This window comes from Rhodamnia argentea, chromosome 8 (assembly GCF_020921035.1).
Source record: "Rhodamnia argentea isolate NSW1041297 chromosome 8, ASM2092103v1, whole genome shotgun sequence".
Lineage (NCBI taxonomy): Eukaryota > Viridiplantae > Streptophyta > Magnoliopsida > Myrtales > Myrtaceae > Rhodamnia > Rhodamnia argentea.
Genome location: NC_063157.1, coordinates 5,657,477 through 5,681,612, shown reverse-complemented (window position 1 = coordinate 5,681,612; position 24,136 = coordinate 5,657,477). Strand labels below are relative to the sequence as shown.

Sequence of the window (24,136 nt, the reverse complement as noted above, 5' to 3'; positions counted from 1 at the left end):
TCCGAGCATGGGTCGTCGGATTGTAGCGCAGACGAAGTAGGCTTGGAACAGTGGCCACAAGAATGCCCCCGCACAATGAATTAGTAATGCAGTCTTGGCTTGGGGTCACTCTCGCCCCTCTTTCAGATTCCGCAGCGTCTCTTCGTTCTTGTTTCTTTGTTTCGTGTCACTTTGCACGTACTCCAAATAATTGTCCGACCAAGATGAAAACTTGGTCAGACCAAGTTTTTGAAGGTACGACACACACATGCTTAGTGAGAGAGAGAGAGAGGGAATCCTGTTGAATTCAAAGGCCAAAGCTTTTTGAACGATTTCAAGATTTATATTGGTTTTCTCTTTTGTTATGTTTATATTTTATAGTAGAGATAATGGCACAAATAGTTTCTAAACGTTGGCCCAATGCATGATATCGTCTTTGAATTTTTAATTTGTTCGATGTGGTTCCCGAACTTTAACCTAATGTGCAATATCGTCACTGAAATTTTAATTTGTTCAATTTGGTCCACAAAATTTTGGTACATGTTCAAGTTAGCTTTTAAAATATATAAGAATGTGCAATGTTATCATTTCATTGATTCAAGTTCAATGACAATATTGAACATTTTCATATAGTTAAGAGGCTAGATTGAACACGTATCAAAAGTTCAGGTATTGTGTCGAACAAATTGAAAGTTCATAGACGACATTACACATTAACCTAAAGTTCATGAACCATATTGAACAAATTAAAAGTTCATAGACCACAATGCATATTGAGTAAAAGTTCGGAGACAGTTTGTGTCGTTTTCCCTATATAGTATTATATTTGCGGAATAAGTTGGAGAAGAAAAGCCAGTAAATTGTATATGAAAGGAGCGCGAGAGATATGTGATCGGCGTGCGTTTTGGGTAGGGCCTTTCTCTTGAAGCTTTTGAAGATCCTCCCCCCCCCCCTTTCCCATCATCAATCAAGATGAAGATGCTTGCTCATGACCATATACCAGTGATCAAAAGATGATTCTCTGATGTATAAACTGTTACTTTAGACTTGGTCCCTAAATGATGGCAAAATAAATAAAAAAAAATGGTCCCTTTGCATTGATACACCGGTTATTAACACAAGTTATATGTTCCGCAAAGTGTCGAGTTTGGTCACAATAACTTCTAAAGAGTATATGTCTTAGGGATCGAACTTGGAGTTCGAGGTTAAGCGGAGTGAATTCTCTTGTAAGGTTATCGCAGAACCCCCAAATAAAGTAGATGGGCAACTGAGATGCATTTTGCGGGTGGTGTGCTATGATAACGGGAAATAGATCGGGAGAAGTAATGAATAAGTTATGTACATGTTAATGCACATGTCTTTTAGGTTAACTGCCAGGTAACATCACTTCCTATGTAGTTGTATTATAAGTGGACTGATAGTGGATCATATGTTGAAAGTGAAAACCCATGGGCTTGGTTCAAGTGTATAAGGAAGATTTGGCTAATGCAAGTGCAAATTAGGCGCAACACAACCTACCACAACATAGGAACAAATTTCACTCGGGATGACCCACACTCGAATTTTGACTCTCCTTTCTTGGGAAGATTGTCAAAAAAGTCATAAACTTATTGCAATTGTACAAATTAAGTCCTAAATCTTTTTTGTTTTGCCAATTCAGTCCTAAACATTTTACATCTCGAATAATTGAGTCAATTCGATCAATTTTAGCCGACCAACAATGACATGGCATTGCCGGAGTTGACATGGATTTTTTTAAATCATATTTTAATAATATTCTGAATTTTTATATTTTTTTTCCTTTCCCCTTTTGCCTTTTCTTTTCTTTAGTTCTTCTTTTTTTTTCCCCTACACTTAGGGTGGAAGCACCCTCACCCAGTGCCGACGAGGGCGTCCCGACCCTCCCGGGCCCTAAGTGGAGGGTTAAAAAAAACTAAAGAAAAGAAAAAAGGGATAGAAAAATGCATAATAATACTATTAAAATATTATTTAAAAAAGTCTACGTCGTTGTTGGTCGATCAAAATTAGTCAGATGGACTAAATTGGAACAAATGCAAAACTTTTAGGTAAATTGATAAAAAAAACAAGTTTATGACTGAATTAACACAATTGCAATAGATTTAAGACTTGTTTTGGTAATCCTCTCCTCCTTTCTATCTAGCGAATCAAACCGGTGGGAAATTTCATAAGTACGGGATTATTTATCCAAAACGGACATCTTTGTCCTCGAAAAGAGACATTAACCTTCCAATGGTACTTTATACCAACAATGAGTTTGCATGTGTGTATGATGGATTTTTTGGTTTTGTTTTGTTATAATGTGTTTATGATGGATTGATTATGTCATTTGTCCTAGACTTCTTTATAATATGCTCCTTATAATGGGCGCATATGGAACTTTCTCCCCCACCTAGGTACATGGATTTGCTTCTCTTAGCGAATGGATCTGTGGGTGCACATGATATGATCATATAATCACTTGAAACAATAGTATTTTACAGGACTTGGGTCAGGCATCTCCCCACCAAGGCACATGAATTTGTTTCTCTCCGCCTTCCAAGTAGAGACAAGTGTCTTCACATGACTTCAAAGCGATCTAAAGAGCTTCATTGTCTAACCATTCTTTCTAGGGCATCTATGACCACCTTCGGAACAAAAATAAAATTGGAACTCTCATGATGTAACGCCTTAGCTAAAGGGAGCATCAACTCTTTGTTATTCCTTTCCATGAGAAGGCAATCTCTCCAAATCAAAGGAAGTGGTATTATGGAGATAAAGGGGGAACAATACCTTAATTAAGTCCAATAGAACCTGCCCTAATGATTGGGGATGCCCTTAATTATTGGTAGGCGATAGATACGATGCCATTTTTAAATTTTTGTGCATACATTGGACATTATGTCACTGTTCTTTCTTAAGTGATATCGGTAGGGATACTCAAAGCTTTACGAAAATGATCCATAAATTCGTGTGGCCATGAGTATAAATAAATTTATATGCCAAGTGTATCATATTTAATAAGGGTGAGCATGGTTTCGAGGTAGAACTGAAAATTAAAGAATCGAACCGATGAGAACCCGTCCGGTTTCAAGTTCTAGGGTATGCAGAGAAAGTTATAGATTTCAAAAGATTTGAAACCAGTTCCGATGGGTAGACTCTAGAACTTGTATTTGTATTTTTTTATTCCATGTCTTCGATCAATCTTGCGGTATTCCATGGCATCCGATAATAAGTATATAATCTAAAACCACTAGTTTGAGCTTCAATTTCGTACGACATCCATGGCTAAAACTTTCACTTTGTTAGTATTTCATATTCTTCGTGTGTCTAAATATGAGTGATCAGTGGATTGTAGTAGCAAATTGAGGTCATTAGAAGTGGTTATTCACTACAATCGTTCAACTAACGATACACATGGGACCCGGGTAGATCTTGAATCTGACTTAGAACCCGTGACAGGTTAAGTTTTTTAAGTTTCAAAAATTAAAGAGCCTCTAATTTAAGGGGTAGATAAGTTCTAGGTGGAACCTAAACCGACTTTAAAACCTCTAATTCCTAATATTTAATGGTTGGACATAGTAGTGTTCTGACAACATTAACCATAGTCGTTTTTACCATTTAAGGGGACGATATGTAGGCGGTTTTTTCGTTTGGAAGATTGGGTTGTTTCCTTGGAAGAGACGAGACAAATTTTTAAATCGATCCTAAACCTAATTTTATCGTAATCAATCTTTTCCGCTCACATCATCCTCGTTCGAATCTATACACTATTCTTCCATGAAATTAGAGTTTTCAATGAGTCCCGGAGCTACTGTTTGTTATTACTGCGAGTGTCACACGTGTAAAAAGCCCAAAGGAAGCGTCTAATGGTCCCGTACTTTGCTATATAATGCGTGCTCAGAAATGATTTCCGACACCAAATCACCATAAGAAATTGAAGTAATACACTAACTCTACAATTGTTTTTACTTCCTAAAAGCGGGATGATTGGCACCAAACACACAATGGAACTGTTTTTAAAAGGAAAACTTGATTGAATTCGAGCATTATGATTTTGGCCTATGCTTTAAACCGAACCGGCCTATCTAATGGGGCATCGGATCAAGAGCCTTGTGTCCACATCGATCTCTCGTTCCTGTCCCTTAGAGCCTAGGAAAAAGAACTCTTTGTCATTCATTAAAAACTCGGCACTAGGTTAATGATGCTCGGCATTCTACGAGGAAGCGAAGGATTGGAGCACGCCTTAATTCACGAATATTCGCGTCGATCGAGTATTGATATTGTATTTTTCCAGCGCTTTAGGCTACTATGTCGCCCTAGGATTGTGCAACCGGCATATCGGATGCTAAATATCTGGTCAATATTACCCGTATTCATTACATGAAAACCGAAAATTGACAGAATTTCTGCACAAGCTTTATAATTTCCAGCCCCACTCCGGACATCACAGGGAGGGAACATATATCCATTTGACTTTATGCGGGTGGAGGATGCTAAAAAGGGAATCAAACCTCTCTTACAATTCAGTCCATTGTCAAAAAGAAGATCCTGCAACGTGACATCTATGCTTCCCGTCAGAAAGAATGAACTCAGCTCACTCAGATGTCTTTGCATTTTCTGTCGTCTTTCCTTTCCTTTTCATTGGGTCATGGAAGTCAACAAAGCGGAGGAATAATGAAGGCCTCCTTCCCATCATGGCAGACCGCCGTATCTGCAAACCAGCAGAGCCTGAGATCGAGACACTAGTCCATCATCGTTCCTTTTGGCCATCAAGTTTCAAGAAAATACAGAGTCAAGACTCTAATGATTGTTAATTAAGTGACCAAAAGGAACGATGATGGACCCGTCTCGATCTCCAGGCTCCTTTTGTACGTGACAAAAAGTTGCTTCGGGCGTCTTATGAGAATCGAATGAAGCAAATTCTCATGCCTAATGCGAAACAAGGATGCATTTATGGAAGAAAAGGATCTCCATCAATCATATTACGTAATTTGGCTATCTACATTTTCTATTCCACCATCCCCCGACAGCCACTATGAATTCTCTTTTACATACTCTTCATGCTTTCCAGAAGAAGAGACAAAAATTTAATCGAGAAAACAGAGCCAGCAGTTTTTAAGACGGTGCTACAAAGTAATCACGAATTGTTCTTTTCACGGAGGATGGAGGATTCAACACAGAAGAGGGGCTCCTCAATGTGGCTTCAGGTGATTTCTCATAGTTCTCTAGATAATGTGAACTTGAATCGAAGTTTTTCTTCGGTGCTTCAGGGGTGCTGATCTTCGGCGGCATGATTGAGCTTCTGAAATTTATCTGCTGTGATTCTTTGGAAGAAGATGGGATAGGATCCTTAGTGACATGTTCTGTGTCTTCAGTCATCAATAGCCTTTTACATTCTCCTGTCGTGATTGCCATCACTCGCTTTCGAATAGCCGATGCTGACCTTGTGGTTGAGCAACATTTATTTTCAATGTTCCACGCACGAACCTGACAGGTGTTAAGTTCTAAAAGTGAGGAAATTTAAATTTCATTTGTTCTTTGTGAGCAAACTATTGTTTCCATCAGTTGATTTAACTGGAAAATTTGTTTCTATGTCTCTTCATGAAAATCCCCTTCATTGTAAACCAAAGCAGGAAAATTCACCACGGACTGGATAATCATATATTTGCATACATGATAAGTACATTTTGCAGTTCAAATTTTAAAAGCAAACGGAATTGAAACAATTTTGTTTAGTTCAGTCTGTATTCCAAAAGGATTCTGATTTGGCCTGTCCATGAAAAGAAAAAACAAAGGCGATCTGCTTTTGACTTGGTTTGGTTTTCTCCATTTAAACCAAATTAGATGAACTTCAGCAAAGCAGGAAAAATATATTATGCTGCAAAAGTTTGTGCAAAAATTATACAAGGATTCTGCTTTTTCGTAGTTTTTGCTTACCGTGTAATCATCAGAACAAGTTGCTAACTTTCCTGCTTCGTGTGGAGACCTGCCATGGAAGGTTCGGGAATAAAAAAAAATTAACAACGTGAGTAAAGTATAGAATTTGGTTTCCAACTGAATATGATTCGAGAGATACATACCAAGCGACTGCCGAGACTTCTCCATCATGACTGTTCAAAGTAATGGGAGCTGCATCAGGCTTGCTCACCTGTCATGAAACTCAATTGTTAGAATAAATAAACTGAAACATTAATGCTAATTTTTGCTGGAGACGGACCTGCCAAATGTAGCCAGATCCATCACTTGAGCCACTGAGTAGGTGAGACGCATCTGGACTGATTTTGGACTGTCAGATAGTAAGCAAAGTAAGCTGCATAATCTGAAATATCTCTGCAGTAATAGGAAGGGTAGTTTCATGAAATCCCGGTCTTACCTTCACATAAAATGATTCTATGTGGCAGCCGGAAAAAGAAGTCACTGGACCCTTTTCAAGCTGAAGTATGTTATACAAGTATATTCTGTTGGCAAAATGGGAAGAGACCTAGTCAATATAGGGAACAACAACAAATACCAAAGGGAGAATCTGAATTCAAAAGACTTATTAAGAAGACTCAAGCTATGATGGTTAATGTGGCTGACTCCACTTTTTAGTATCAAATTCTCAAGATGGAGGCTGATGCAGATAAAAGGTAGCGGTTATAGAAACTGAGATACCTATTGTCCATGCATGATGCTGAAAGCAACACTCCGTTTGAATCTTGCGATAGGCTAGATACACCATGTAGTCTTCTAACCTGGTGTAAAAAGATTCATATGCCAACTTTGATAATTCTGACGAATTTGAACTTCAGAGAATATGTAGGTCAAAGATATTTATGTTTCCCACGTGGTGAACGAGACTTGTCAACCTGGCCTTTTAATTCTCGTTCAGCAAAAAAGAAATGATATTTTATTCTCATGTGCTTCATAGGGACTAACCTTTTCAGTAGCTGACTTGGTATCAGGGCAAGTCTGCGTAATTTGAGCTTTTAGATTTCTCGTGTCCCAAAATTTCACAGTGCTGTTGGACAAATTAAGAGATCAAGTCACAAGTCTAGCTGCTAAGTGGAGATATATTTGATATCATGCTACAATTCTCCTTTACCTATCCACAGCACCAGCAGTTGCAACAGAAACTTCATCTTTCAGGCAAAGAACTGCTGTAGTACTCGTTGAAGCAGCCTGTGACACACCAAGTGGCATTACAAATTCCTTTTTGGTTATTGGACTATAAAGCACTTGAATAGGGGCATACCTTGCCACGCCTGACCCACTTGTTTCGAGGTGATGGATGAGCTCCCTTGACCATGTAAGTTGGGCTGGATAAAGGAAGTGATGACTACAGTTAGCTAAATGAGGATTATAAAGTTTATTTGTCACATGTACTGCCGTGTATGGTTATAGAATGACAAGATTTGAATTTACCCTATGCAGAATTCTCCCAGCCTATTTCTAGTATTGCACTTGCACCTCAAGTCCCATATGGCAAAGGATCCATCTCTTGATCCAGAGACAATAAGATCTGTTATAGTCTAGAGCATTAGTATGGTGAAAAAAGATCCATATACTTCAAAACAGGAAACGGAATCTAAAAAGCTACCGGAATTGGTTGGATGTGAACATAGAGATTTCACACTTCCTGCATGACCCATCAGCAAGCTACTGGATTTCATTTTCTCTACATCCCACAGTCTTATCTGCACAAACCGCAGGGAGGTGCTTGAGTATATCTTCTAGAATCAATAATGAGTTGAACTGAACCGACTGTGTAATGTTGAGCAACAGAACAATTTGTGACTCTGTCAGTAAGAATCAACAGTATTGTCGACACTAATCTTTAGAAGTACACTTTCATCTTTATGGATTGTCTCTTTATCTAACCTTCCAGCACTTTGAGTCAAATTGGTGATAAACAGATGAACAAAAAAATTTGCTGATTCTGATCTGGGATAGAATTTGCACAACTTATTAACAATGCGGTACGAACATTGGCTTGAGGATGTATAACATAGGTTGTATACTTGTTTCACTAAATAGGAGTAAGAAAAGCAGAGGCAACTATCTTAAAATATTGCAATCAATCTTAATCCCATATTGCTGTCACAACAATTTCTAAGCACACATACAAAGGATAGAACTTCTTTGGTAGGGCTACTGACTTGAGCCAAAGAAGGAAAAGGAAAGAACAGAAGCCAGGAATTCATTTCGCCATGCATATTGGAGGAGGATGGGATCAACCTCTTCCTGACCATCGCTCATCTCTCTCGTTTCATCAGCAATCGAAAAATGACTGTTATAACAGCATTGGCTTTCCAATAGGGAAAGAGGGGAATACAAATGGAACGCAGTGACAAATTTGGGATGGTTAACAAGTTGACAACCAATCTTTTTAATTATGAAAGGAAGTCGTTAGGAATACAGTGTCTTCAAAAACTGCACTCCGTGCTGAATATACGCACAAGACACATCAAAGCGCTATCAACATTTTGATTTTGGACAAATTTTGGGAAAATCCATCTGCTAAGCAATTAATGAGGCCCTAAAATCTGACATTTCCATTTAAGTACAACTCTTTTGTATCTGGTAGGAGTCAGTTCAGAACTAATCGAATCAAATTATCAGATGGCTTCTGGGAAAATCTCAAACTTACAGTTTGATCCCCTGAAGCTGTTAGTATTTTGGTATCTTCCTGCAAGAGAATAGGGAAAAGAAAAAATTATCAGCACCAATCAAGAGAAAGGGACAGCGAAGATATCACTGCTGTTGTACAAGTAGAGAGAAGTTACTTCCTACTCTGGCCATTCCTATAATGGGTTCATTCCTGCTAACGGCCTAACCTAACCGACATAGGCTTTTGTATGCTCCAGTTTTCAAGCTTAGCAGTAGAAAAGCACATATCCATGACAAATGGTATCAGTGCTATGACATACAGCATTGATTATACCTAAAATAAAAATTGCTTTCGTCCCCTATTGAAGCTCCGGATTTGAGCAGAGCAGACAGGTATTAAACGAAAACAAGAGCTAGTGATTTGCGCAAAGGTTAATTTAGAAGGATTATAAGTCATTAGATGTGAAAGTAACAGGAGAAAAAAAGCCTGGGCAAGCACCTTGATCCAGCATATATCGAATATGGCATTCTGATGAGCAACCCAATCGCCAATTCTAGCTTTATCTACAAGTGGAGAGATCCACAAAAGTGTGAACTTTCAGGTGAAAACAACACTAAGAAACGTACTGAGAGGCACAATAATGTCCATCAACTACTTCACCTGCACTTTCTCGGCAAGACGTCGAAGGCGCAAACTTCGGGCGAGTATCGAACAAGCTCACGTATCCATCCTCGTCGGATACAGCGAGAATGTACGAGTACTTACTCGTCTGAGAAAAGAAAACGCGAATAAAAGGATCAAACTCTACTGAAGCCATAGCTGAAATCCGCAAGACCGATCGAGCGAGCGAGCGATTTCTTAAAAACGAACCTGGCAAAACGATAGGGCCAAGGGAGGCGTCTCGTCGCCGCGGTGCTCGACCGCGACAGCTCCGACCTCGCTTACCACGGCCGTCGAGTCGGCGACGTAAGGCCGCTTCCGAACTGAAAATTTCACAGCTCAACAAGTAAGCCATCCGGCGCGCCACAAGTTTCGAGACACGCGCACGCACGCACACAGATACCTCTGAAACCGGTGAGCTCTCTGGATCTGACACTCTGGAAGAAGGATCTGGACGAGCCTCGGATCTCCATCGGCGAACGGCGGAGAATCTGGAAGGCGGAGAGAGCAACAGTCGATCGGATTGAGCAATCGCTCTGCTTTTGCTCCCCCCGCTCTTTCTGAATAGCTTTCTGGGTTGGCGACACTGGAGAGATCGTTCGGAGTTGGGCGCCAGCGACTGGCGGGAAACTTTCGAAATCATTTCAGCTGACGGCTGCGGTCGTGCGGCGCGCGCCAGCTTGAAGCAGTACAAAAAGGCCAAAAAAAAAAAAATTCTCTCTGTCTTTTTCTTTTTCTGAGTCATTCACTTTTCTAAGGCTCCGTAAAATGCTTATCGAAGAATATTTACTGAAAAGTTATTTTTCAGAAAAATTATCATATTTTTTTGTGTTTGGCTGAGACATAAAAATGAATTGGAAAATGATTTCCATTGTTTGGCAAGGAATTGATTTTTCTAGAAAATTTATTAAATAATTCGAATTTTTAATTATTAAGAAAAAAAGAACAGAAAAAATATTAAATAAAGTAATTAAAAATTAAAAATAATTTTAATTCGAAAAATTAAAAAAAATAAGATTTTTGAATTATGAAAAAATAAATAAATAATAAAAAGAACGTAAAAAATATTTGAAATGAAAGAAAATGTGAAAGAGATGAGGAAGGAAAGACGAGCAAAATGTTTTCCTCTTTTCAAAAATAGAAAAATATTTTTCTAGAGATTTTTTCATGGGTGAAAATGTTTTCTGAGATTAGCTTATTTTTCGCGAACCAAACACCAGAAAATTCGAAAAATATTTTTCAGTAAGTTATTTTTCACTAAACAAATGAAGCATAAAATCAACCTTATCCACCCCCGTGTCTTAAAAAATTTACTAAAAGTACCCAAAAATTATGAGCACCTCTTAAGTATCATCAGCGATTTATGAAAAATTACGTGATTTTTAGAGCTTTTATACATTTATTTCACAAAAAATGTGATGATTTCGAAAAATATTTTTCAGAAAGTCATTTTTCAAAAAAATGATCATACTTTTCGATGTTTGATTGAGACTTAAAAATGAAGTGGAAAACCTATATCAATTATTTGTCTAGGAATTGATTTTAATAAAAAAAATTATTAAATAATTCAATTTTTTAATATTTCTATTTGTTTGAATTAAAATTTAATTGTTAATTTTTTATTTAAATTTAATTAAAAACTGACAAATAATTTTTTTTCCAAAAAAATAAATTCATATATTCAAAAAAATAATTACAAAATGAAAAGAAAGAAAAAAATAATTAAAAATAAAGAAGGGGAAAAATGTTTTCCATGACTAGCTTATTTTCTGCACCCGAACAACATAAAACTCAAAAAACGTTTTTCGGGAAGTTATTTTCCACAAAATAAATGAAGCAAAATAGAAACAACTTTTCAAATATTTTCATCCTGATATCACTTGAAAAGGAAATCTTGTCCTTTGGAAATTTGAAAATTCACATGTGGAGATTTTTATCAATTCAATCATAAATATTTTAAGTTTGTCGATTCAGTCCTATTGGCCGAAAATCGCTAGCGTGGATGTCATCCATTCTACGTGGTACCGTCTACGCTAATATGGACAATTTTTAATATTTTTTTTTCCTTTCATTTTCTTTTCTTTTTCCTCCATTGGCCGCAGGTGAAGGCCGCCCTTGCCGATCGGGCAAGGGTAGCCCTTCTCGACCACCCTCTCCAACCTAGACAAGGGCGATGGTCGCCAGAGGAAAAAAAAGAAGAGGAAAAAAGAAAAATAAATAAGCCTTGGGTAAAAAAGTACTTGGCACGGTACAATTCCATTTTTTTTACTTAAAAGAAAAAGAATAATTAAACGTATATATTATTAAAAATTATTTACGTAGTATGCCGGCGTCCACATCACTTTTTTTCAGTCAAGACTGAATCGGCAAAAAGTAAAACGGTTTAACATCAAATTGGCAAACGTATAAAGTTGAGGACTTAATTGACAAAAAGGAAAAAGATTTATGGTAATTTTCCCAAATTGAATAGATTGTTCAAAAATCAAAGCTCTGCTTTTCATTTTGCGTTTTTGCAGGGCTGGGCGCGAGTGACTGGCAGGAAACTTCAAAATCCTTTTCAACTGACAGCGTCCTCTTGTGGTGGTGGTGCTGCTGCGCCGCTGTCGAAGTGTCTCCTCTTTGGCTTAGAAGAGAAAGAAGAAACTTCTTTCAAAGAACGAAGAAAATCCAATCTGTTAATTGGAACGTCTCTTCAATAACAACTCGGGTCGCCATTAATCGAATTTTCCATTAGTTTGGAAGGTAACCAACGAATTAATACTGGCGGAATTGAAAAATTACAACCACCTCTTGTTGTCGATCATATTTTAAAAAATCGAGAATAGTACAAAAAAAAAAATCATGAATTTATTGTAATTGTATCATTTCAGATTTAAACTTTTCAATTGTACCAATTAAATACTAAACTTTTTGAATGTTTGGCAATTGAGTCCATTCGGTCAATTTTTATCAGAAATTACTTATGTGCGCAATGGTCGTCCTAGATAGCGCGATCCCGTACTAACATGGACATTTTTAACAATATTTTAATATTTTTAATATTTTTTTTTGTATGAGGGTCGTGACCCTAATCAACCATCAGTCCCAAAACCAATAAATAAGTAAGAGCAAAAAAAATTCATTGAACTATTAAAATTTTCAACATCAACACCGCCCACGTCAAATAGGACAACCGGCGTCCGCGTCGGCAATTTCCAACTCAAATTAGCCCAATTGGCAAATCCCCATAAGTTTTAGGACTTGATTAATACAATTGAAAAGTTTACGATTGAATCGGCGCAAGTACAATAGGCTTAGAATTTTTTTCGGTACTTTCCCTTGAAAACTCTGTGATTTCGAAGCTCGCATTTTTTTTTTCGAAACCTTCAAAAACATTTTATTTTAATTTTGGTGCTTTGACATTAATATCTGAAATAAATCGTGTGGAAAAAAAAAAAACCTCCCTGATACCCACTAAATGACTATCATTTTTGTTGGTCTATAACTACAACTTTCACTCCAATTGTGCCCCTAGGAATTTGAAAATCCACACACTGAAAAAAAAAAATTACGAAATCAATCACGATATATCTACTGCTCAAATGAAGATCTCATTTTTTTTTCTAGCCAAGTAACGAAGTTGCGCATGCATAGGGTGTTTTCGAATATCGTATCGTTGAGTGTAAAACTCTCGATCATAAACGATCTTTGGCATGTGAATTTTCCGAGCAAGATCGAGTGATCTACCCGAGGGGATCTCTCGTTCAAGCCCGCTGCGGAAAACCATCAGGTTCGTCACGACGGTTCCATATCATCGGACAGCCTATCGATGCCAACTCATCCGCCGTCGCCGGGCTGGTGACGGTTCTAACGTGGCGGCGCGTCGTTGGATCGGGCCGCCCAACCACAGCCCAAAAGCCCCCTTACCGGGCCGGCCCATGATCCGCTGGGAAAGCGAGCTCGCTTCGGCAACATCCCCACGTACGGCGCCGATTGGTCGCTTTCCGGAAACATAAGAAATGGCAAAACAGCAAAACCCAAGCGGTACTACAGATTCGCCCATAATTGATGTTTGAAAAGATCCTCGATTAAGGATCCCAGAAAAGAAAAGAAGGAACAAAAAATAAAATAAAAGGAAAAACCCGAAAAGATAGCGGGAAATAGAGCCGTTGATAGGTTAACCACAGAAATTTTGGCGCCAAAATTTAGCAGCCCCGTAAGTTCCCGGGCAGCCGCCTCTTCAATTCTCTCTCTCTCTCTCTAAAGTCTACTAAGGTCGTATTTGGGCTTCGAGAGCTTCCTCCTCTTCTATTCAATATAAAAAGTTCGGTCTTTTTTCTCAAATTTCGATTTTCAACCCGAGTATCTATCTCCTTACTCCATTCAACCCGTCTCCTCCGAGCGAAGATCCTTCCTTTCGTCTTCGTTCTCCGTCGCCCACTACTGTTCTGTCCTCGTTCTTCTCGATTCCGTCGACCCAACGGCGAAAAGAGCCAGGCTTTGGCACCGGTTCAGGGCCCAAAGTTTCCGTCTTTTTCCTGTTTCCGGGCGCGAGATGGGGGTTTCGAAGAAGCCGCAAGTGGACAGTGGCTCATCGGAATCGGAAATCAAGAAGTGGGTCGTCTCTGGCGCCGTGGTCAAGGCGATGAAGCCGATAAGCACGAAGGCGAGGTCGAGGGACGGCGGCGAGGGCGACGAGGCCGACGCGGACGCGGCGCGGTCGACGACCCCGACGGCCAGGGAGGCGAGGATACCGGAGAAACTTCCGTGCCCGCCCGCGCCGCGGAAGAGGAGGCCGCCTTCCTCGAGTTGTCACATGCTGACCGGCGCGAGGGAGTTCTTCAACCCTCCGGATTTGGAAACTGTGTTCAAGCGCCATGTGGAGAGAGCCAAGTGACTGTAGGCTAGAGCGTAGTTTACAGTTTTAGATGGACTTGTTTAGGATAGGCTTTGCTCTGTTTTTGCTCGTCTTCTTTTTTAGGTTTTTTTCATGGATAGGAGTAGGATTAGGATTGATGTATAAAGAATATGAAATCCCAACGAAATGAATGTTGTAGTTGAGTCCGTGTGCGACTCCAAGTGCTCTGTTTTCTTCACATCCTGGCCTAGTTTTTGCTTCTTTTGGCTCTCTTTAAGGACCTGTTCGTGGTTTTTACCAACCTTGCGCTCGGAATCTCACTGCACAATTTGGAGATGATGAGGTTTTACCTGTCATGTCGAACTTGTCTCATTTTATTTTTTCTTTTTGAAGAGGGTACTCGAGTGACATAAGCGTATCTTATCGTCTCATCTGCCCATTTCGTCTTCATCGATCAGGAACAACGTGGCAACTTTTTCTTTTCTTTTTTGTTGGGGTGGGGGGGTCGGCGGGCAAATTTTGGATTATTATTTTGGCATGTTGCATTTTTAGGGGTTTTTCTTTCCTGTTCACGGCACGGCTCAGGTGTCTCTTGCTTTTGCTCTTTAAAGCTTGCAATTAATTTAGCCTCGTCTTTTGGTTTCTTCTGTCTGATGCCTGCTCCCTGGTCTGCTCTGCTCCCATACTCATCATTCGTGAGGAAATTATTGGGCATCCTGCAAGCCGAGCCACCGTTTGAATTCAACTCAGCGAGACACTCGAAGTGAGATTCCGACCCATTTGCTCGACCATAATGAAGTCACATTCGGTAAGTGGGCATCATAAAGATGTTGCGTATCCTACCAGACTCCCGCGTACCTACATTCCAAAGCTACTCGAACTCGATTAAACTCAGAGGGCCGAGGGTAATTATCCGCGAGAGAAATCCCGAATCTCTGCATCTTTTTCTCAACGAATCCAGACGTGCAGATCGAGATAACACCCAAGGAGGCGGAACGATGGATAATTCAGATCGAGATAGCAGCCGAGGAGGCGGCACGATGGATGATTCGTCGATCCGTTCAGCTGTTTCGGACCATTCGAAGCTAGATCGAGCACGAAAAGCAAAGGGGAAATCTTGATTCCATGGCTCTGTTCTGCTGGTCTACCGAGCCAACACACCGGTCCACCAACTGCAAATTTGTTCTGCAACGCGAGTCGGCTGTCCGGTACCGTTTGACCAGGAGACAAATGGGAAATCTTTCTCCATGGCTGAGGTGACGCACGGATGTAAAGAGAGAGAGAGATGACTCTTCAAAGGACTTTAACCTTAAGCTTAAAGTACCGAGTTGAAGGACTTTTGGTCTTGTCTATGTCCCCACCTTCGGCTTGAAACCTCCTTGTGCCGTGTCGAGCCCAAAGTCCCCCCGTAATGCGCTTCTGAATTCTCATCGCGAAAGAATCCTATGTGGGGTTTAGAGGCATTTTCCCCTTCTTCTTTTTCGCCTTTTCTTTTCTTTTTTACTGTTCGCTTGGTAATTCATATTTACCCGCCAAAAAATAATTTCCCCACCGATCCTCCTCGATCGTCCTTCGAATTTTCGGTCGTTTTCCCTTATCTCTCGATGAGATAATCATCCTTCGAAAAATTCTCCCGACCTTGAAATTTCGATGTATTACAGATTGATCAATCTCGTGCGTAACAGAAATAAGTTTCAAGCGGCGATTATTTTTTCCGAAGCATCCAATTAAAATAATATTTTCCAATGGCGAAATCTTTGGTATTTGCATGACAAAATCGATGCGGCTGTGGTTGTGGATAAGACCTAAGGCATGCCCCGTCACGTGCCTAGACATTCAAGCTCTTGCCAATGGTTTTAAAAAAAACAAAAAAGTTGGAGAATAAGGTTGTCTTTGGATCATGGGGGCCGAGCTTTATGGGGATTAGAGAGACCTTTTGCGAAAGTACGTGCTGGTAAAAGCTCTTTGCTTGTTTAAATTTCAAGGGCTCTTTGAGTCGTATGTTTTTTGATTTGGATATGATTTTCTTGAAAATGATCGCTTACATCGTTTGAAATATTAATAAAGAAAAAATATTTTCATTATTGACAGTAATTTATGTATAAAAAAATGGATTTCGTTCGTTCAACTTTTTTATAAGCGACGCAAGTTGTCGTTATTGCACAAAGCAAACGAAGCCTAATATACCCACGGTGAGGGGGCAAGGGCATGTCTTGTAATATTTTATTCTCATTACAACAATCTAATCGTTTCATTAATTGGACGCACCACTTAAAATATGAAGATCGTATTGCAATGTCTCTCGCCACCTCGGATTTCCCCATGTCCGTGAGTTCATTACCAGGTGCGTAAGGCATATTGTAAGATAACCACGCTAATCTGAAGGCATACTATTGGCTAATCCCGCTAACATTATTGAGTTAATCTCATAAAAAAATTCCCCGAATGTAAGGAAATAATTGAGGGAATCTCACTTAAATTATTAAGTGGTCCCTTAAGACAATGTTCTTATCCTGGACCCAAAAGAACAAACCGCATATTTAAAGGGCTTAATTAATGTCTAGACATAAGATATCCGCGCCGCCTACCTTATCGAAACGATCTATTAAAGAACACGATCACATTTTACTTAGGAAATACATTTAATCAAAAGCTTCCAAATTATCTCCTAGCGAGCTCGGTGTTTACGCGATCGAAACATTCTCCGTAACGAGCTCGACAGACATCCGACAAAGCGTTTGTTTCGTGAAAAAAAATGAATGATTCCGAAAAACGTATTAAAGAAAGCGATAGGCTTGCATCGCTTACAAAACGAATCAGACATGAATTATTATCGATAATAAAAACCTATTTCGTTGACTAATTATTTGGAGTAGATGTGATTGATCACTTTCGGCAAAATACCTTTCGAATCGTTCATATTTTTCACAAGACAAATGAAGCCCAAAAAGACATTTACATGCCTGAAATGGTTGGCCAAAGCAAAGAATCAATCCAATTAATTAGGGGGTTAATATTGTAGCGAAAGTCTAATCATTGCAAGAAGAGAAAACAACATGGATGAATCCATGAAATCCGGCCCAACATGCAACACAATCCCTAGAATTTAGTCTAGCGTGCAGTGTGATCCCTAGACTATTAAATTATTCGACGTGGTCCCTTGACTCTTGGTACAAGTTCGGTTTGGATCAAAAACTATATGAAAATGCTCAATAATATTTATGAACTAAAATCAATAGAAGGATAGTATTGGCATTTTCAAATAATCCATAAATCAAATTGAATATGTACCAAAAGTCTAGGAATCACAATGAACATATTACGCATTAACGTAAAATTTAGGGTTTGTATCGTATAAATTAAAAATTCGGAGATCATATCGTGTATTGATTCAAAGTTTAGACATTGTTTATGTAATTATCCCTTGAGGCAAATAATGAAAGGAATTAGACATAAATTATCGTCGATAATGAAAATCTACTTCGTTGATTAATTACTTTGAGTAGATGCAAGCGATCATCCTTAGAGAAATACTTTTTGAATTGTTCATATTTTCCGCAAGAAACGCGGAGTTCAAAGAGACGTTTATGTGCCTCAAATGGTTGGCCAAAGCAAAGAATCAATCCAATTAATTAGGGGGTTAATATTGTAGCGAAAGTTTAATCATTACAAGAAGGGAAAACAACATGGATGAATCCATGAAATCCGGCACAACATGCAACACAGTCTCTAGAATTTAGTCTAACGTGCAGTGTGGTCCCTAGACTATTAAATTAATCAACACGGTCCCTTGACTCTTGGTACATGTTCGGTTTGGATAAAAAAATTATATGAAAATGCTCAATAATGTTTATGAACTAAAATCAATAGAAGGACAACATTGACATTTTCATATAATCCATAAATTAAATTGTATACGCATCAAAAGTTTAAGGATCACAACGAACATATTACATGTTAACGTAAAATATAGGGTTCGTATCGTACAAATTAAAAATTCGGAAATGGTTTCGTGTATTGATTCAAAGTTTATAGATTGTTTACGTAGTTATCCCTCGGGGCAAACAACGAAAGGAATGGAGGACGAGATGATGACGACGACGGGAGAAATATATTGGGGTTCGGGCGTGGTGATTGTGGAGATGGAGGGGAGGAGAATCCAATGCATTAAAACGTGCCTCTTCGTCGTCGTTTGAGGAATCCTATGATCGAAGATTCCGCCATTAACGCTTTCTTATCTTAAAACACCTCCCCGACAGAAAAAAAAAAATTGTAAATTAAAATTAAAATTTTCCCCGTGGTTGAAACGCCAATCACTCATCGGCTTTTTGTGCCGTGTTGGGCCGGCCTGCCTCGGGACTTTTCGACTCCAACGCGGTTTCGAACTCGGTGTCTGTCTCCTCTCCTCTCTGGTCGTGTCCGTGGGTTTTGACGGGTCTCTTTGAATCTTTTGGCGGGAAGTGGTCTTTTTTTTCTTGGATAGGTACTTGAATTTCCGCCGATCATTAAAAATAAAGGAAAAATAAATTAGCTGAAAAATACATCAACTTCGTAGTCCGTTATTGTGAATTCATATTTGCATAGTAATCGAATAGACATTTATACGAAAGCGAAAAACCTCATGGGCATGAGGATCGGATGTGTAGATGAGAGAATTAACAAAATGGTTTTAAACCCGTCGCTGGCTATCGGTTCAATACTAAGCATTTTAATTGTGTCAATTCAGTTATGAATCTTTTGACAGATTGAAAATCGTCGAAGTGGACATCATCTGCCTCATGTGGCATGATTAGCGCGCGATGGGTTCTAATGGTGTTGGTGTATCGTTAGTCGTTGGATTACGTGGTTGGTTGTCGATAGTGCGATTAAATTGCGATCGGCGTCAACCGTCGGATTGAGCACGGCCGACTTGTCATGCTCAATTTCCCCATCAAACCATAGAATTGACCTACACGAGCATAACCATTATTTCAAACTATATGCGAATATCAGACATGCAAAAAATAGCTCATAAGCCCATTTCCTAACCGAAATATGATGAGTTGAGTTATTGTATGAATTAGTTAAATTTAATGAATGAGTCATAAATGTGCTTAGACATAATACTCATGAATTTATGATTTGATGGATTCCGATAACATCTATTTTTCTTCTCGTTTTTATGATTTCGGACGAAAGACAGAAAATCCGCTTGCGTTCGATGTTCATATTCAAACCCCCAATTATGTCTTTGACTTCGGCAAAATCTTTCCTTGCTTTTGACGGTGGACGCTGGATCAATGCATGTCATAATTAAGGCTCGCGGATTGATTGACGGGCGACAACACGGACAGTTAATGCCAACGGATCCGATGCTGTTGACTTTCCGGAGTCATCTCATTTGACCTTTAATTTTCAAAAAAAAAAAAAAGTCCATCTTTTTTCTTTTGTGGTTTTGGCAATGGTTTTGCAGTAATCGAATCCCATGCAGTCATGCACTGACTTTGCCTCGTGTAGTGCAATAAATTTATCGGGTTCCGGTAAAGATTTTTTCGACCGGTTATTGGACCGACCAGCCGAAAACGGCTGATCGAGCTAGTCTTGGAGCCCACTTTCAGTGGGCTTGCTGCGAAAGTTAAAAGCCCAGCCCATCAAATACGACATGGGCTTGGGCTGCAGATGCTTTGCCGGTCAAAATAGGCCCACCACGCTCCTCAAGCGTCTGCATCTGAGAAAGTTTTTAGCTAATGCAATCCAGAAACGCTGGCAATGCAGGAGGCCGAGAACATCGAGTTCCCGTCCGACCCAATTTGGATTTGGCGAGTCTCGCCCGTGGCCGGTCGCAAAGGAAAGAAAAGCAAATAAATTATTATAAAAATATCCATTTTCTCTTGTTTTAAAATCACAATAACTATCCATGCTAGCGCCGACTGTGCCGGGTAGGATGTCTCAATCCACCTCAGCAATTTCCGACCACATGACCATGCTAAAAATCAAATGAGATTTTCTTTACCAAAGGACGAAAAATATTTTCCTGCTCGTTTTGGGTTCCAAAGAAAATACCGAAAAATATTGTCATTTTCCTAAAAAAACGATTTTCCAAAATTTTTTTCCCCAAAGAGTTATTTTTTTCAAAGGCTCCATTTGTTTCACGAAAAATGAACGATTTGAAAAATACTTTCTTGAAACCGATTGCTCGTATCACTTGAAATAATTGATCAAAGGAAAATGTTTTTCTTCTCAACGGCAATTTTATTCCTAAATAATATCGTGGACGATAAAAATATTTTTCGTTTATTCATTTGTTAAGTGATAAACACGTTCGTTTTTAAGAAAATATTTTCAAATCATTCATTTTTTGCGAAATAAATGAAATAAGATATATCTTGAATTCTTCTTCTTTCTTTATGCGATAAATCATCTTGGCTATTCTTTTCTTTTTGCCATATGCATCTCAAAATCCACGTTGGATCGTTATGTATATATTTACATTGGAATGGATAAAATTGTTCGGAGAGCTGGGGTAGTCGGCGTCGACCCCATTGCCCTTGCCCAATCATGCGACTCTTGCTAGCGGTCGACGAGGGCTCACAATCACAATGTCGATGGAGGTCACCGGGCCTCGGCCGATAGCCGGCAGCCACCTCCCAGCCCTTAACCATAAAAAAAGTGAAAAATATTAAATTTTTAAAAATTTTCACCTAAACGCCGATTATGCCACATAAGACGGCTAGTGGACGGTTTCGTCCATGTCATCAATTTCCGGCCAATTAGGGCTGGATGAACTCGATCAAAAAAATGTGAAAAGATTTCGAATTCAATTGATAAAAAAAATTTGGAACTGAATACGAGCAATAATTTTACGACTTATTTGATGATTTTCCCGCATTTTGAGTTTGTCCGCCGCCGACGCCGACGGTTAACCTTCTGACAACACCTCTGATTCTAACTTATGCCTTTGGGGAAGCGGGGGTAGAGCCAATATCCAAAGGCTTAAGGACGATCCGACCCACCGTATGTCGCGACATGCGGCCACTTGTCATGATCAGATCACCGCTGGTCGACCAACCCCAACGGCATCGATCGCCTTCACCGGTAAATAGCGACTCAACCGCTCAAATAAGCTTCTTCTTCCGCATCCTACACTTCGCGAGCGAGACACACTCTTCTCTTGCCAAGTTAAGCATCGAAGGGCCGATCCGAGGTCGAAACCGGGACACCCCAACCCTTGTTCGATGGCGTAGGCCCATCTCGAGGGTAGGGGGACTTCGACGAATTCCTCGATACCGAATCCTGCATCAACAAATGATGCTCCCAAGTACGAGGATGTCTTCCCTGTAACTCTACCAGAACTAAAGATCTCTTCTTTGAGGAAGGAAGTACAACTACAGAGGGCATTCTTCACATTCGGGATTGATCAAAAAGGGAAGGCAGCCGAAGTTGGAGTACGAATCTCAATCTCGATCCTCCTGACCGTCGACAAATCCTGATAGCAGAAGCCTACTTCAGGAGATTTATGGTGACATGATTCTATGTCGTGAAGCTTCATTTTTTCAGTCCGCAATAGTTTAAATACAGGAAGGGGGTCTGCAATTTGCGACAGTAATCTCCGTTTAAGATTGCGGATTTCATTTGAAACAACACTGAGCATAATAAGAAACTTTTTTTCACGATAATAAGAAGTTTTACACATACACAATGCACGTCATATGAACGCAGAGGATTCTTGCGCGATGAAGAACCTCCGCTCCATCTGTAGGGAGGAAAGTGAGCCTCTCCTCATATTCGAAAGACTCTTGTGAACTCTGGAAAGCTTCACTTCAATCCATTCCCGGACCTTCGCAAAAGGCGAGACCCCGAAAGGACAAATAAACAATCATCTTCGTTTATTTACACATGGATCGTCGATACAAGGAATCAATTTTAGCAGACTGAATAGCTGCTCCCTGCTTATTGAAGCCAGAAAGAGAGCTGGTTTGGTGACTTTTTGTGCTAGGTTTCACGTACTTCCAGCAATATAACACATAAATTACAGGTACCTACATGGTTTGGTGATTGATCAGGCCGCCACGACCTCGATGAATTTATGGGACGCCCGTGTTCTCGCGGCATCGGAGAACTTGCTTTCTTCGACCTGCAACTGCCTCAGCCGAGGAGAGTTGAGTACCAACGACTCCACGGCCTTCTCTCCGATCCCGCAACATTGCACGAGGTCAACGCTCTCAAGAAGCTTGCACCTCCTGCAAATCGAAACGATGGCTGGGTCCGTGAGCCCTTTACACCCTCTCAGCCTCAGACCGATCAGTTGGGAGCACGAAGCGAGCATCGCGATCAATTCCTTATCAGGCAGCATCTCATTGTAGGACAGGTCCAGTTTCCTCAGCTGCCCCAAGTGTTGTCCCAATGTGGCAAGCAAGCCTGGCTCCCTCTCCACCACATCACAGTTTATCAATGCCAATTCTTGGAGACCACCATTCATTGCAATCCCAAAAGTCCTTAGGCCATCACCAGTGACCAAGCAACAGCTTTGAAGCCTGAGACTCGACATATTCCTACAATTCAGAGACAGAGCAAAAAGATGATCATTCTTGAAGTCGAGAGGCAGGCGGAGATCAAGCTTCCGCAGATCGCACCGGCAATTGCTTATGAAATGAAGAAGGCTGTCTCTGCTACCGCCGTCGTAGAGCAAGAGAGAACTCAATGACTCACAATTCTCAGCCAATTTCACAAGAACACCATCCACTATGCTCCTACAAGTCCTAAGCTCAACTTCTTGAAGACCCTTCAAGCACCTACCAAATGATGCATAAGACCCTCCATCGCCAATCCCTTCGCAGCCCTTCAACTGCAATTTCCTCAGCTTCTTGCAGCTCCTCCATAGCCAACTAACTCCCCAGTCATCACGACAAACCCCAGACAAGCAGAGGCTCTCAAGCCCTAATTCAGCCTCAAGCTCCACACTTTCAAGAACCCCGTAATCACTGTTTCCCCGAAACTCACCCTCCGCGCAATCCCCAGACGAGACCAGCACCGAGAGCTCCTTCAGAGAAGACAAACTGACGACCCAATTGAAACCCAGTGGCCTCGAGAGAGAAACGGTGAGGTGGGTCATGTGGGTGCAGGTTCTCGAGAGAGAGAGCAGAGAGAAATCGGAGACCGGCCCGGCCAAGAACTTGAGGGTCCTGAGCCGCGCGCAGTGAGAGCAGAGCAAGAGGAGGAGGTTGTCGGAGAAGGTCCGGGAGGAAGGGTCGGAGGAGAGGACGAGAGACAGGGAGGAGACCGAGGGGTAGTTGGAGAGGAGGGAGGAGAGGGCGGGGATGAGGGTGGCGCTCGGGGCGAGGCGGAGAGAGAGGGCGGTCCTGGACTCGCGGTAGAGGCGGAGCCACCGCTTGGAGACCAGAGGCACGGAAGAAGACGGCGCCGGTTGCGACGACGGCGGTAGACGGATGAAGATTTCTTGGAGAAGCTCATCGCACAAAACGTTGTCCATGTTCCCGTGACTCCGCTCTCTCACCTCTCTCTCTCTCTGCTGCTTCTTCAGTTGGTTCCTCTGTTTCAAGAAAAGAATTTCGAGGCTGCTCCAAGAATCTTCTCCCCTGCTTCTGGTCCCTGTAGAGAGAGAGAGAGAGAGAGATTGATTAGGTGAGATGGAGGACAGGCAAGAGAGAGATGGAATTTGGATTGAAGAGATAGCCAAAAAAAAAAAGAAATTGTGAACCGGAGAAACGTCCACCGCGAAATTAAATTTTGTTTTCTACATTGAAAGTTGAGAACTTTGCCTTTCTTTTTATCTCTTTTTTTTTTTTTTTGGAGGATTGGTGATGACTTGAAGCTTCGGTTGACATTGAGGTGTCTTTCTTCTTCTGGATCTTCATCTCTCATCTTTAAACGCTATCGCAGAATATTTTTATTATTGGCTGATTTAGCCTCGCTTTTCTTCTAACCTTCCTTAATAAATTGAGCTCCGAATCGCCGGGCGGGGCGGATGCATCGGCGGCGAAAATTCTTTTTTCCTTCATCGGATACCCAACAAAATTTAGTATTGAGTGAACGCACGTCATCCGACGAATCTAAAGATTGAATAGCGGTCA

The 24,136-nt window shown here is 40.5% G+C and overlaps 3 protein-coding genes across 3 annotated transcripts; 1 reads left to right on the top strand and 2 right to left on the bottom strand.

Moving 5' to 3' along the window:
* Nucleotides 1–4,927: 4,927 nt before the first annotated feature.
* Nucleotides 4,928–9,858, bottom strand: LOC115741270 (denticleless protein homolog A). The gene is made up of 16 exons (XM_030675084.2): nucleotides 9,633–9,858; nucleotides 9,440–9,552; nucleotides 9,230–9,338; nucleotides 9,068–9,132; nucleotides 8,609–8,647; nucleotides 7,559–7,655; nucleotides 7,384–7,480; nucleotides 7,214–7,277; nucleotides 7,064–7,140; nucleotides 6,898–6,979; nucleotides 6,634–6,713; nucleotides 6,353–6,437; nucleotides 6,197–6,265; nucleotides 6,060–6,127; nucleotides 5,917–5,965; nucleotides 4,928–5,466 (listed from the first exon to the last, which is right to left on the bottom strand). Exons 1-16 carry the CDS (start codon nucleotides 9,700–9,702, stop codon nucleotides 5,095–5,097), a joined length of 1,536 nt encoding a protein of 511 aa, XP_030530944.1. The 5' UTR covers nucleotides 9,703–9,858; the 3' UTR covers nucleotides 4,928–5,094.
* Nucleotides 9,859–13,371: 3,513 nt separating this feature from the next.
* Nucleotides 13,372–14,304, top strand: LOC115741272 (cyclin-dependent protein kinase inhibitor SMR6-like). Its single transcript, XM_030675090.2, has one exon. It carries the CDS (start codon nucleotides 13,764–13,766, stop codon nucleotides 14,103–14,105), a length of 342 nt encoding a protein of 113 aa, XP_030530950.1. The 5' UTR covers nucleotides 13,372–13,763; the 3' UTR covers nucleotides 14,106–14,304.
* Nucleotides 14,305–21,799: 7,495 nt separating this feature from the next.
* Nucleotides 21,800–23,730, bottom strand: LOC115741296 (F-box/LRR-repeat protein 20). Its single transcript, XM_030675136.2, has one exon. It carries the CDS (start codon nucleotides 23,533–23,535, stop codon nucleotides 22,105–22,107), a length of 1,431 nt encoding a protein of 476 aa, XP_030530996.1. The 5' UTR covers nucleotides 23,536–23,730; the 3' UTR covers nucleotides 21,800–22,104.
* Between the last annotated feature and the right edge of the window lie 406 nt (nucleotides 23,731–24,136).